This window comes from Pristis pectinata, chromosome 25, assembly GCF_009764475.1.
Source record: "Pristis pectinata isolate sPriPec2 chromosome 25, sPriPec2.1.pri, whole genome shotgun sequence".
Classification (NCBI taxonomy): domain Eukaryota; kingdom Metazoa; phylum Chordata; class Chondrichthyes; order Rhinopristiformes; family Pristidae; genus Pristis; species Pristis pectinata.
In genome coordinates, this window is record NC_067429.1 from 1720049 (window position 1) to 1735143 (window position 15095).

The 15095-nt window shown below is 46.9% G+C and overlaps 1 protein-coding gene across 1 annotated transcript; it reads right to left on the reverse strand.

Annotated features, from left to right (window-relative positions):
• Positions 1–416: 416 nt before the first annotated feature.
• Positions 417–14799, reverse strand: LOC127582940 (keratin, type I cytoskeletal 19-like). Its single transcript, XM_052038596.1, has 8 exons — positions 14155–14799; positions 11814–11896; positions 9099–9255; positions 8124–8285; positions 6536–6661; positions 6213–6433; positions 4861–4898; positions 417–651 (listed from the first exon to the last, which is right to left on the reverse strand). The coding sequence occupies exons 1-8, from the start codon at positions 14587–14589 to the stop codon at positions 548–550; spliced, it is 1326 nt and encodes a 441-aa protein (XP_051894556.1). The 5' UTR covers positions 14590–14799; the 3' UTR covers positions 417–547.
• Positions 14800–15095: the final 296 nt, after the last annotated feature.

Consider the following 15095-nt stretch of genomic DNA (forward strand, 5'->3'; position numbering starts at 1 on the left):
TCTTCTCGATGCCATCAGGCAGGAGGTAGAGGAGCCTGAAGACCCACACCTCAAGGTTCAACAACAGCTTCTTCCCCACTGCTGTCAGGTTCTTGAACCCACCTGAAAAACCCCAACACTACCCCAGACTCCATTTCTTTCTCTTTCTCTACCTGCACCGGTGTCGTAATATTTATTTTGTCATGTAAGTTATGTACAATTTATCTGAATTTAAGTTTATGTCAACTTATATTTGTAACGTACTGAGCTGCTGCTGCAAAAAGCTAATTTTCATGTCATTTATACCCTGGGTATGTGTGTCTATGATGATAAACTTAAACTTGACTCCATACCCTTCCAATCCAGTTATCCTGTTCATGCTGGCTTCATCAGATCATTGCAGTAATCACAACCCACTGACATCAATCAGACAAGTGTTTAATGAATCACTAGAAACTACTTTATTTAAGGCCAGCAGAATTCCAAAGAAGAAAACATTATCTGTTGGCTAATGGAGTTTATGTCTTCTGAGGATTATAGAGATCACAACTGGGTAAGAAGAGGTTGGTTAAGTAGTAGCTACTTTAACTTCCTGATGAGACTCAACGACCTTCCCATCGACGAGTGTTTCAGTAATGGTTACAACCTTCTTGGTGGTCACCACTTCCGGTTCTGTAAGAAATAAACGTGGAAACAGTTCAAAATAAGCAAACAGAAAGGCTTGTGTTTCCACAGCACCTTGCACACTTTTGGGACATATAGTCAAAGAAATCCTAGGGGGACCAATATCCTGGTGGGGAGGTTTGCTAAGGCTACTGGGGAGAGTTTAAACTAGAATTGTTGGGGGGTGGGAACGGAACTGAAGAGACTGGGGAAGAGGCGTTTGGCTCTCAAATAGAGAAAGTTTGTAGACAGTATGAGAGGGAGGATAGGCCGGTGATAGAGAAGGGACACGCTCAGACAGACGGTTTGAGATGTGTCTATTTTAACACAAGGAGTATTGTGAACAAGGCAGATGAGCTTAGAGCTTGGATCAATACTTGGAGCTACGATGTGGTGGCCATTACAGAGACTTGGATGGCTCCAGGACTGGAATGGTTACTTCAAGTGCCAGGTTTTAGATGTTTCAGAAAGGACAGGGAGGGAGGCAAAAGAGGTGGGTGCATGGCACTGTTGATCAAAGATAGCGTCACGGCTACAGAAAAGGTGGACATCATGGGGGGATTAGCTACAGAGTCTCTGCGGGTGGAGGTTAGGAACAGGAAGGGGTCAATAACTTTACTGGTTGTTTTTTATAGGCCACCCAATAGTAACAGGGATATCGAGGAGCAGATAGGGAAACAGATCTTGGAAAGGTGTGATAAAAGCAGAGTTGTCGTGATGGGAGATTTTAATTTTCCAAATATCAATTGGCATCTCCCTAGAGCAAGGGGTTTAGATGGGGTGGAGTTTGTTAAGTGTGTTCAGGAAGGTTTATTGACACAATATGTAGATAAGCCTACAAGAGGAGAGGTCGTGCTTGATTTGGTATTGGGAAATGAACCTGGTCAGGTGTCAGATCTCCCAGTGGGAGAGCATTTTGGAGATAGTGATCATAATTCTATCTCCTTTACAATAGCATTGGAGAGAGATAGGAACAGACAGATTAGAAAGGCGTTTAATTGGAGTAAGGGGAATTACAAGGCTCTCAGGCAGGAAAAATTGGGAACAGTTGTTCTCAGGGAAAATTACAGAAGAAATGTGGCAAATGTTCAGGGGATATTTGTGTGGAGTTCTGCATAGGCATGTTCCAATGAGACAGGGAAGTTACGATAGGATACAGGAACCATGGTGTACAAAGGCTATAATAAATCTAGTCAAAAAGAAAAGCTTACAAAAGGTTCAGAGGGCTAGATAACGTTAGAGATCTGGAAGAGTATAAGGCTAAGAGGAAGTAGCTCAAGATGGAAATTAGGAGAGCCAGAAGGGGACGTGAGAAGGCCTTGGCAGGCAGGATTAAGGGAAACCCCAAGGCATTCTACAAGTATGTGAAGAGCAAGAGGATAAGACGCGAAAGAATAAGACCTAACAAGTGTAACAGTGGGAAAATGTATATGGATCCGGAAGAAATAGCGGAGGTACTTAATGAATACTTTACATCAGTATTCACTATGGAAAAAGATCTCGGTGAATGTAGTAGGGACTTGCAGCAGGCTGAAAAGCTTGAGCATGTAGATATTAAGAAAGAGGATGTGCTGGAGCTTTTGGAAGGCATCAAGTTGGATAAGTCGCCAGGGCCGGATGAGATGTACCCCAGGCTGCTGTGGGAGGCGAGGGAGGAGATTGCGGAGCCTCTGGCAATGATCTTTGCATCATCGATGGGGACAGGAGAGGTTCTGGAGGATTGGAGGGTTGCGGATTTGGTTCCCTTATTCAAGAAAGGGAGTAGAGATAGCCCAGGAAATGATAGACCAGTGAGTCTTACTTCAGTGGTTGGTAAGTTGATGGACAAAATCCTGAGAGGCAGGATTTATGAACATTCTCTTACTCTTTGTGATTTTTATAAACGACCTAGATGAGGAAGTGGAGGGATGGGTTAGTAGGTTTGCTGATGACACAAAGGTTGGGGGTGCTGTGGATAGTGTGGAGGGCTGTCAGAGGTTACAGCGGGACATAGATAGGATGCAAAACTGAGCTGAGAAGTGGCAGATGGAGTTCAACCCAGATGTGTGAAGTGGTTCATTTTGGTAGGTCAAATATGATGGCAGAATATAGTTTTAATGGTAAGACCCTTGGCAGTGTGGAGGATCAGAGGGATCTTGGAGTCCATAGGGTGCTCAAAGCGGCTGCGCAGGTTGACTCTGTGGTGAAGAAGGCATATGGTGTATCGTCCTTCATCAATCGTGGAATTGAATTTAGGAGCCATGAGGTATTGTTGCAGCTATATAGGACCCTGGTCAGACCCCACTTGGAGTACTGTGCTCAGTTCTGGCCACCTCACTACAGGAAGGATGTGGAAGCCATAGAAAGGGTGCAGAGGAGATTTACAAGGATGTTGCCTGGATTGGGAAGCATGTCTTATGAAAACAGGTTGAGTGAACTCGAACTTTTCTCCTTGGAGCGACGGAGGATGGGGGGGACCTGATAGAGGAGTATAAGATGATGAGAGGCATCGATCATGTGGATAATCAGAGGCTTTTCCCCAGGGCTGAAATGGTGGCCACAAGAGGACACAGGTTTAAGGTGCTGGGGAGCAGGTATAGAGGAGATGTCAGGGGTAAGTTTTTGACTCAGGGAGTGGTGAGTGCATGGAATGGGCTGCCGGCAACGGTGATGGAGGCGGATGCGATAGGGTCTTTTAAGAGACTTTTGGATAGGTGCATGGAGCTGAGAAAAATAGAGGGCTATGGGTAAGCTTAGTAATTTCTAAGGTAGGGATATGTTCGGCACAGCTTTGTGGGCCAAAGGGCCTGAATTGTGCTGTAGGTTTTCTATGTTTCTATGTTTCTAAATACTTTGGAAATGTGGTGATGTAAGAAATGCTACAGCCAGCTTATGGACAGCAAAATCTCACAAGCTGCAATGTGAAACATAATCGTCTAATCTGTTTAGATCTGTGGCCAGGACACTGGGGAGAAAAGTATCATGGCTCATTGCCTACATGAGAGGACAGATGAGCTCAATGTCTGATTAGAAAGATGGCAGCTCCACCAGTGCAGCAGACCCTCAGTGCCCCACCAAAGTGCTGCCAGGAGTGGTGGAAGATGAATCCTCAATCTCCTGCCTGAGAGGTGGGAGAGCTAGCCACTGAGGTCAGGGCTGCTAATGTTGACTGATTTCTCCCTACCCTTTACGAGGGCTGATTGTAGTGTTCCAACTGCTGTTTCAAGTGAGATGAACCATCACAGCTTGTGCAGTGATGAAACTAGGGGCTGTCTGGGTCAGTGTCTCAGAAGGAGCCTCCTGGAGATAATCTAAAGATGCAACATCAGATATCTGAAAACTCTTGTCTGCTGGGTTAGTTTTCTTTATACAGACTCTGATGGATGGACAACAGCAGTGGTGATGGAGATAAGGTGCCTAACATCACTGCAAACATACCAGTGCACATGATATTCAATCACAGACCAGGAGCTTGTTCAGGGGTGGCAGCATTGGCAGAGCTCTGGAACTTGTCCATGTTTACCTCTTGAGCTCTGCTACACATTTTATTTTTTCATACTTGCTGCATTTTCCCATTAATTAACAATCAGATTCAATACAAAAGGTTAAGTATGTCAATTAATCCAGGAAGTATCCTTCTATCAACGGGAAGACTGTTATGGACCAACTGTCCCTACCCAGAGAGTGATACATCAAAATGAAGCCTCATTCCTTCAGACAGAAAAATCTCTCAGATATTTTCAAATATTGGAATTTACATATTCTAAATATTTTCTTTCTTTTTCCTTCTCGCATTTTGTTTTACCTCTAAATGCAATCTTTTTCAGTCTTTTTCTGTATTGATTTCATTTTAATTCACTCATTTTGTCCTGCTGTTAATTAGTCATTAAGTCCGTTGGTTAAGAAGGGGTAGGATCAGACCTCTGAGCGCCTGGTGAGAGCTCCTCCCAATGTTGGTCAGAAGATCACGTGCGTGCAGATCGCTATTCTCTAATTGCACCCTTGGACCTAACTGGTTTGGAGCATGTAGCTCATTCCCAGTTTACAGAGGCGGGTATGAGGACACTGAGGAACAATACACACCCCAGAGGGGACAAGATGAGCCTGAAGACAGCCTTCTTTCCACCACCCACTCGCCCATCCCTCCAGGGGAAAGTTTTGTCAAACTCAGTAACATACTCTTGTTAAGAGCATTCTGCATAGTTTATACTTTACTAGTGACACAGCAACAGTGCTTACCTCTGATGGTTTCTATGGTTTTGATTTCCGTTGAATAGCTGGTGGAGACAAATAGATTAACAATTGGGCACCAAAGGAAAAGCAACTGATCAATTAAAATTCTCTGAAGAATGAAGGTTGGTGATGAGCAGTTCAAGGGTGTGCATTGGAGGCTGATGTCAGGAGATACCCTCTAATGAAACAGAAAGAGTGACATAAATGCTAGGGTCAGGAATGCAGCCAATCCTGAGGGGAAATTCGTTGCCCCTGAAGCAGCTGAATGCTCTACCGCTTGCCAAATGTAGTCCTAAAAAGAGTCTCAGCACTCATCTTACTGAGGCTTTGCTGGGGAACGGGACGGGACATCAGTGTGGCACCACTTGCTCCAGGAGGTAGATCCGAAGGAGGAGGAGGTGGGCTGGTGGACCCCTTTCCCTGTGTGGGTCCGGGACATTCTTGTTCTCCAGGCCATCGAGGACTGAGAACGTGTGGGTCCCCTCCGTTGTCCCTAAAATGTGCCCCTGTGTGCCAGCCAGCACCGCCAACACCTTCAGTGGCAGTGGGCTGGAGAGTTAACGTAAACCACTGCACACACATTGCGTCCAGTCAGTGGTGGAGGCCGCTGGGGTTTCGGATTACAGTCAGGCCAAACGAGAGCAGAGGCCAGGGGAAAGAGAGAGGACTTGAACAAAACACAAGATCCTGAAGGGTTCTTTCTGGGACGGTGTGGAGGAGATAGTTCCTGCTGTGGCAGAAAGTAGAAGTAGGGAGTCACTGTTTAAGGAGTGGTCCAACCAAGGCATTAAAGGGGTGAAATTATTCCTCTCAGGTAGTGGTGAGTCTGTGGAACTCTCTTTCTCAAAGCACAGTGGAGGCAGAGTCTGCCATTATTTTCAAGGGAGAGGTAAATAGACAACAACAGCAATGTTTAAGGTACATTTCATCAGGCACATGTACAGGTAGGAAGTAGGAGGGTGCAGACCACGTGCAGGCAGATATGCAGTTTAAGTTATCATTGTGGTCAGCACAGATATTGTGGGCCGAAGGGCCTGTTCCTATGCTGTACTGTTCTATGTTCTCAGGGCGTGAGAGGTTACCACAGAGATGAGGAGTTGACGTTGCAGTCAGATCAGCCATGATCTCATTGAGTTCCAGACAGGCTAGAGGGGCCGAGTGGCCTACTGCTCCTGTCTGTAGGTCAAACAAGCTGTCTTGTTGGTGAAGATCCACTTGGTGTCTGGTTTTACCCAAAATTACTTCTAACATTTGCAGAAAACTTGGGTTAGTGAAGCCTTGGGGAAGGGGAAGAGAGGGGAAGGAAGAGAGATCATGTGGGTGTTGAGTGATGATTGAAGATTTGGTGATTGCCCCACCTGACATCCTCTCCATCCAGGAGGCGACGGTACGTGGCAATCTCCATCTCCAGTCTGGTTTTGATGTCCAGGAGCTGTGCATACTCTTGGCACTGCCTCTGCGAGTCTGCCAGGATCCTGGACAACTCTGCCTCGCGCTGACTGAGAAGGTCCTGAAGGTGGAACAGCTGCTCAGCGTAGCGATCTTCTGTCTCCTGCAGGTTGGCTTCCAAGGATGATTTCTGCATTTAGAGGTTGACAGTCAGTAATCCTGTCGGTGCATGCTGGGACTGCGCGGAGAGGCGGTGTAAATTACCAAGGTCTAAACCTCCTGCCCCACTCACCACACTTATCAGTGTCTGAAGGTCGATCTCCACCAACTGCATTTTGCGTCTGTGTTCAGTGAGCTGCTCCTTCTCCGTCTGCACCAGCTGGGAGCTGGTGGTCATCGTCTGACTGAGAGTCGCCGACTGTAATAAAACATTACACATAAGCAGTCTGAAACTGTAAGACTAAGGTGACATTGGGGTTGGCTGTAATCATCTCTAATTATAACTCTGCAAATGTAATTATTTCACCAAAATGTCCGGACATCGTCATGGGTAATGATCACTACAGGGGTCAAGTGGTCAGTGACTGGATTTGCTGCCGGAGTCCTGGACCACAGATGCAGAGGTACAAGCTTGAATCCTAGCATTGGAAAGCTGGGAAATTAAATACATGCAATTAAATAAACCTGGAGCCAAAAGACCAGACTCAGTAATGGTGACAACAAAACTACCAGCTTTTCATAAAAACCCATCTGGTTCATTAATGTAATTCGGGGGAGGGAATCTGCCATCCTCACCCTGGGCAATAAGTGACTCCAGCCCCACCAATGGTTGGCTCTTAACTGCCTCCTCAATTCAGGGGCAATTGGGGTAGGCAATAAATGCTGGCATTGCCAGAGCATAAGTAAAACAAGGACCCACCACCCCACCCCTGACCGTGGCTAGATTACTGGGTGGTGGTGTGGGGGGGAGGAGTAACTAAATGTGCTCACTACATGATGAAGTCACGATGAAGGTAAACAAAGAAGTTCTGATGAAACATCATCCTGAAACACTAATTCAAAGACAAAATACTGCAGGTGCTGGAAATGGGAAATTAAACAGAACACGCTGGAAATACTCAACGTGTTAGGCAGGATCCATGGAGAGAGAAGCAGGGATAATATTTCAGACCAATGACCTTTCATCAAGCCTGAAACATTAATTCTGTTTCTCCCTCCACAGATACCAGACCTTGTTGACTGTTTCCAGAATTTCCTGTGTCTTTTTTTTCTGATTTACAGCTTATTTAGATTTGATTCCCTCACTTAAAAGACATTCTATAAATGGATAAAGGTGTCTGCTGCAAGGTGACCCAGCGATGGATCTTGGACAAATGAATGGAGTGCTGTGTGTTCAGACTCAGTTGGGGGGGGGGCAGGTGACTGACCCTTACCTCTTGCTCACCCTGCTCCATTGTCCTGCCGTTGCTGCCTGTTGTTTCAACTGCAGGACACCAAAACTCTGGATTCTCTTCATACGTCTTTCCATTGGTGTCCCCCTCCCAGAAGATGCTCCTTAAAACCTCTTTGATTGAGCTTTTGGCCGCCTTTGCTAATACTTTTTTTTGAGGGATGATGTCAAATTTTCCTTAATTAAGTTCCTTTGAAGCACCTCGGAAGTTTTTGTGACATTAATGATGCAAGATGCAAGTTGTGGTCACCGTTACCAGGAAGGAGTGTACAGGTTCACACCACCTATGTTTTTCACAGAAGCCACAAACTCTTCAACTATTCTTAGACTGCTCACCTTCCAAATTTTATCAAACCTTATTCATGAAGGATTATTTTACAGATTCCCACTGTACAATCACACCAGCAAGTCTAAGCGGCATTCCAATTACCTGTTCCTTGAACCAGGACTCCGCCTCCTTCTGGTTCTTGGCTGCCATTAGTTCGTACTTTTCTCTCATTTCAGCCAGGACTTTGGTCAGATCCTCACCTGGAGCAGCATCAACATCCACCGTCACTGTGCCACGAAGCTGACTGCGGAGAGATTTCAACTCCTAACAAAGAGAGAAAAGAGAGATTCCGAAAAATGAGTATCAAGCCTTCCTTCTCATAGGATAAGGTGTTACAGCTGACACAATTTTGCAGATTGGAAGGAGTGTTGAATGGGGAATATCAATGCAAAGGAGTCTCAGTGAGCTTGTCATTGGCAGAGAGCCGGCACATTTGATTGACTGTTAGTTTATGGCATTAGGCAGACGTGGATTTTGCCAAATGGAAACGTAGTGAGGTGTCAGAGCAGGAGAGAGATTCTGGGAGACAATGAATAGACAATTAAATCCATCAGCATAATGCCTCTGGACTTGAAAAGAAGAAAACCATTGGGTAGTTCAGTTCACCACTTGACCTTGGCCCAGGCACCACCGGAACATTGACAGCAACTTTCGTCTCACTGTTTCAAAGAGAATATGAAGTTATTAGGGTGAGGGTGTGGAGAGGGTCATTGAGTTATTGCAGCGGGGAGCCAGCAGAAGGATATTGAGCTACTGGCTGAGGGGGGATACAGAAGGATATTGTTAGTGGAAGGAGCCAGTGGAACAGAGGGGGAATTTGAGTTAATGGACAGGGGTGGGGTCAAAGAGTTTTGCTTTTGTAGGGTGGGCAGGGAAGCATTTTCTGAAAACTGGGTCACGAATGTCCACCGGGGAGGGAAATCCAATCACTCTTAATGTGGCCTTGTTACTGCTGATTCCTAATGCCTCAAACAATCAGACACTCTGCTTCACCACAAAGCTCACATCACACTATGATTAAGTTAAATGTCACAAGCTCATATCAACATTTTTATAGTTTGCTTGTCTGCCACTCACTTCCTCGTGGTTCTTCTTGGAGTAAATTAGTTCTTCTCTCATTGCTTCTATTTGTGACTCCAGATCACCTCTTGCAATGGTCAATTCATCCAGGACTTTGCGCAGCCCACTGATGTCCATCTCCACTCCGCGCCTGATGGCCAGCTCTGACTCGTACCTACAGGGTTGGGAAGAAAGAAAAGAGCCTGCTGGTTAGTTTCAGTGTGGCCACTGCCAATCACGTTACTTTCTGAGGGCCTCTGATCATTCCGCACCCCCACCCCTTTCCGGCCCTTGGCTGACTTTGTAGTCACGTGACATTGGGCCATAATATATGTCTGACAAAGTTGAGTTAAGCTTTTTTAGAAGATTGTTAATGGGCAAACCAGAGAATGTCTATGCATGTTGTCAATGTGGACCTCTAGAAGAAACTTCATGAGGTTCAGGAGATGGGAACCAGAAGTACAGGTCCATGCACCTGACACTGTGACATTTGGCAATGGATTGAATATTGGAGATGGCGAGTAAGGAGGAAGGAAATGAACACTGGTTCGTTGAATGTGACAAATTGATATTTCTGAGTGTCACGGCCCCTGCTTTTACCCATGTGTATCAACAGCATGGATGGAGCATAGAGGGCTGTACACCCAAGGGTATTAAAGGTACTCAGTTGGGAGGCTGAGCTGGTTTAGTAGATGGGAGCAGGTGATCTGGATTGAAAATTTAGCTGGTCACATTTGTTCCCAGCTCTTATGCTTTGGCAATGCTGATAGGACAGCAGGTCCATGCTAGATGGGATAAAAGAGGAAACATGTGCCTGGAGTCGGAAGAGGTAGGGAAGGTCCTGAATGAATACTTTGCTTCAGTATTCACCAGTGAGAGAAACCTTGATGTTTGTGAGGATGGCGTACAACAGGCTGAATTGCTAGAGCATGTCGACGTGAGGAAAGAGGATGTGCTGGAACTTTTGAAAAACATTAGGATAGATTAGTCACCGGGGCTGGACGGGATATATCCAAGGTTATTATGAGAAGCAAGGGAAGAGATTGCTGCACCTTTAGCGATGATCTTTGTGTCCTCACTGGCCACAGGAGCAGTGCCAGATGATGGAGGGTGGTAAATGTTATTCCTTTGATCAAGAAAGGGAGTAGGGATAACCCGGGGAATTACAGACCAGTGAGTCTTACTTCAGTGGTGGGCAAATTACTGGAGAAGATTTTTAGAGGTAGGATTTATGGGCATTTGGAGAAGAATAGGCCGATTAAGGACTGTCGTCATGGCTTTGTGAGGGGTAGGTCATGCCTCACAAGTCTGATTTAATTCTTTGAGGATGTGACAAAGCACATTGATGAAGGTAGAGCAGTGGATGTGGTGTACATGGATTTCATAAGGCTCATTTAGAAGGTCAGGAGGCATGGGATCCAGGGAAACTTGGCTGTGTGGATTAAGAATTGACTCACCCATAGAAGACAGAGGGTGGTGGTAGATGGAGCATTTTCTGCCTGGAGGTCGGTGATCAGTGGTGTTCCACAGGGATCTGTTCTGGGACCCCTGCTCTTTGTGATTTTTATAAATGACTTGGATGAGGATGTGGAAGGGTGGGTTAGTAAGTTTGCTGATGACACAAAGGTTGGTGGTGTTGTGGATAGTATAGAAGGTTGCTGTAGATTACAACAGGACGTTGATAGGATGCAGAGTTGGGCTGAGAAGTGGCAGATGGAGTTCAACCTGGAAAAGTGTGCAGTGATACACTTTGGAAGATCAAATTTGAAGGCAGAATACAAGGTTAATGGCAGAACTCTTATCAGTGTGGAGGAACAGAGGGATCTTGGGGTCTTGCTGTGCAGGTCGATAGGGTTGTTAAGAAGGCGTATGGTGTATTGGCCTTCATTAGTCGGGTTATTGAGTTCAAGAGCCACGAGGTAATGTTTCAGCTCTGTAAATCTCTGGTTAGACCACAATTGGAGTATTGTGTTCAGTTCTGGTCACTTCATTATAGGAAGGATGTGGAAGCTTTAGAGAGGGTGCAGAGGAGATTTACCAGGATGTTGCCTGGATTGGAGAGCATGTCTTATGAGGATAGGTTGAGTGAGCTCGGGCTTTTCTCTTTGGAGCGAAGGAGGATGAGAGGTGATTTGATAGAGGTGCACAAGATGATAAGAGGCACAGATCGAGTGGACAGTCAGAGATTTTTTCCCAGGGCGACAATGGCTAACACGAGGGGACATAATTTTAAGGTGATTGGAGGAAGGTATAGGGGGGAAGTCAGGAGTAAGTTTTTTTACACAGAGAGTGGTGGGTGCGTGGAACACACTGCCGGCAGACGTTGTGGGGCAGATACATTAGGGACATTTAAGAGACTCTTAGCTAGGCACCTGGATGATATAAACATGGAGGGCTATGTGGGAGGGAAGGGTTAGATAGATATTAGAGCAGGATACAATGTCAGCACAACATTGTGGGCTGAAGGGCCTGTACTGTGCTGTAATGTTCCATGAAGAAAAGCTAACCAACCAACACTAGGTTCACAGGGCAGCAGGGCCTGGCTCTTCAAACAATGCTCTCACCCCCACCCCCCTGAACCTACCCGTCACTCCCTGCTGTGTGGTCACTGATAGGGAAGTACCCAAGCACCTCCATTGTGGTTATTACAGTCAGCCTTCTGTGAGAGAATTGGTGAAGCACTGCACAGTTAATGCTAATCACAAGGTGTCTGCATGCTTCCCATCGACTCACTTGGTTTTAAAATCGTCTGCAGCCAGTTTCGCGTTGTCAATCTGCAGCAAGACCTTGGCATTAGCCAGCGAGGCAGCATTGATCTGTAAAATACAAAAACATTTCATTTGTTCCAGAACCAAAAGCCACAAATATAAAACAGCGGAGAACTAACAGCAGAGAATATAAAACAGGAGGAACGTACCTGGAGAGAGGGGAGCACTGTGGAACATGTGCCTGTGGACAGGGGTCAGGGGAATGGTAGAGACAGGTTTAAAGAGAAGCTGAATAAACAAAGGAGAGAGAGGAACAGGGGTTGGGGATGGGGGAAGACGAGGAAGGCAGGAGGAGGGAAGGTGCAGCAGAAACATGGAGAGAGGGCTGCGTGCTGTGCTTTGGTGTTACCACTTGAACATTTGGAGAGCTTGTTCAGTGACTGGAGTCAGGGGTGATGATATCTTCCCACTGTATCTCTCCAGATGGAAATTGAAAATTAGCTTTCAAGCAAGCATCGAACATAATCAAGTTACCAGCTTGTAAACATTGGTTTCTCAGTAAAGCTGTGAAAATAGATCAAGTTGCTTGCAATGGAGATGTGTCCTTTGGAGGTTGTATAGCACAAAGCAACTCCTGAAAATCCCAAGGTTAAGACTTTCAGTGGGTCAGACTGTCTGAGGCTTGTGAATCTAGACAATCAGCCCTAGATCTTGTCACTTTCAGTCTATATTTACAGAATGTTTTCCTTGTATTTCATTTTTCAGGTTTTTGTTGACGTAGGAAAAGGCCTTTCAGCTCATCAATTTAATGCCAGCTCTTACAGCATTCCAATCAGTCCCATTCCTCCACTTATTTCCCTGCATCACCTTCATCAAAGATCCCCACCATCCAGGTCATGCCATCTTCTCACAGCTACCATCGGGCAGGAGATACAGAAGCCTGAAGTCCCACACCACCAGGTTCAGGAACAGCCCTTCAACCATTTGGTTCTTGAACCAACCAGCACAACCCTAATCACTACAGTTTATTTTTTTTTAAATTTTATTTACAGCGTGGTAACAGGCCCTTCCAGCCCGAGTCCACGCCGCCCATTTTTAAACCCAAATTAATCTACCCGTACGTCTTTGGAATGTGGGAGGAAACCAGAGCACCCGGAGGAAACCCACGCAGACACGGGAGAACGTACAAACTCCTTACAGACAGCGACGGGAATCAAACCCCGATCGCTGGCCTGTAATAACGTGGCGCTAACCGCTACACTACCGTGCCGCCTATGGTGATCACTTTGCACCAAAATGGACTTTGTTTTTTTGTTCTAATTGTGTCCTTTCTTGTATAATTCTGTATAATTTATGTTTTTTTTGTGAATGCTGCTTATCTGATGCTATGTGCCTGTGATGCTGCTGCAAGTAAGTTTTTCATTGCACCTGTACACACACGGACTTGTGCAGATGACAATAAACTCGACTTTGACTTTGTAACCTATTCTCACCATTGACTTCCCCTGATTTTCCAACCACCCAGCTGGACTGGAGCAACGTACAGCCAATTCACCCGCCAACCTGCACATCTCTGGGATGTGGGAGGAAACTGGAGTACGTGGAGGAAACCCACACAGTCACAGGGAGAACATGCAACTCCCCACAGCACTGGAGGTCAGGACTGAACCTGGGTTGCTGGGACTACCTGCCGTGTACTGTTTGTGCCAGCCACTGGTTTAACATTACACTGTACCATCCGAGCTCTTCAGCGGGGCTCTGGAGGGGAGGAGGAGGAAAGTGGGACTGATGGATGGAAGGGTGGAATTGGACAGGAAATCAGAAGGAGGGAGGGGTGTTGGGAAGGAAGGAATCTGGAACGAGAATGTTCCCTCTTTTGGAGGGGATGTTAATGGTCCCTTTAGGGACTCTTCTTCCCGCCCTCTTCACCCCTTGTGTGCAGGTTAGGCCTTGTGTGCAACCGAAACCTCCAGAATGGCTCCTAGAAAACACAAAGGCAATTGGGGGGTGGGTCAGACTTGAGGGGCTGAATGGCCATTTCCTCTTAAAAATGTCCCTGTGCTGAGTGCACAGGCCAAGAGGTGGAGTCCCAAGTTATCAGTACCGTGAAACTGTTCTGACCAATGCTTAAAATTCTGTGGCTACCACAAAGAACCAGGGCAGTCCTGTTCCCGCAACCAAATCCTACAAACTTGCCTGGATTCCCACTGCTGTCTGCGGGATCTACTCCCGCAAATTTACGGCAGCGCCAACCCTTGGAGATGTGACCTTGCGGTGATGGGGAGCCTGACATGGTCTGGGCGCTGGGCTACAGAGATGGCGCCATGGTGAGTTGGTCGAAATTGTGGGTTTGGAGGTTCACTTACCTGGGCTCGGAGGTCGTTGATGGTTTTCCAGTAGGCACCCAGGTCTTTGATGGAGGCAGGAGACCTCTTCTCGTAGAACTCCCTGATCTGGCGCTCCAGCTGGCTGTTGGACTGCTCCAGAGAGCGCACCTTCTCCAGGTAGGTGGCCAAGCGGTCATTCAGGTTCTGCATGGTCTGCTTCTCGTTGATGGAGAAGGGCCCCAGCACCCCCGAGCTGAAGCTGCCCAAGTAGAAGCCCCCGAAGTTGCTGGCCTTGTTGGAGCCATAGGTAGCGGTGGAGATGCGGCTGCCCCGGGACGATTGGCCGTAGACGCTGACGGCGCGGCGAGTTTTCACCGGCCCGCTGACCACACTGGTCCTTTGGGTCCGAGAGGAGCCGCTCAGGATCACGGAACCGGCCTTGCGCCCTGAATAGCTTTGAGTGGTGAATGACATGGTTCCCGGAGATGGAGTCTCACAGCTCGAGAGCAGGAGTGTGCCTTGGCCGAAGTATCGTGGACTTATGTACAAAATCTCCAATGGGCGGTTCTATCAGCCCTGGTGGACCTGCAGAATGCAAACGGTCGGGTTTGTGAAGTCGGAGGAAATCGGGAGCCGTGCGAGAATTGGCTCAGGCATTCGCACTGCTCATCTGGTGGAACAACATACCAACGTGAGCTGATGCCAGAGGCAGATTGAGAACGCCACAGCCCTGGACCTCCACTGGCGGGGAAGCAACCGGTCCACACAGGATGCATCCAAGAACAGGAAGATCTCACCTCCGCTCGTCAGCTGATCTTTGGTGAAATTCATTCAAGATATGTGGGTTCTGCAGGCGGTGCCAGCATTTAATTGCCCATCTCTAGTTGCCCTTGAGAAGGTGGTGTGAGCAGCCTTCTCGGACCACTGCAGTCCTTGAGGTGTGGGTGCACCTGCTGCTGACCACAGTAAGTTTGGTCAGT

What these genes read in the sequence shown, in the direction of transcription:
- LOC127582940 (XM_052038596.1), bottom strand. Translation starts at nt 14,589, where the DNA reads ATGTCATTCACCACTCAAAGCTATTCAGGGCGCAAGGCCGGTTCCGTG. An exon ending in CTGGATGGAGAGGATGTCAG is followed by an intron (nt 4,899 to 6,212) that starts GTGGGGCAATCA and finishes TGTCTCCACCAG; the next exon opens with CTATTCAACGGAAATCAAAA. An exon ending in AACCATAGAAACCATCAGAG is followed by an intron (nt 652 to 4,860) that starts GTAAGCACTGTT and finishes TATTTCTTACAG; the next exon opens with AACCGGAAGTGGTGACCACC.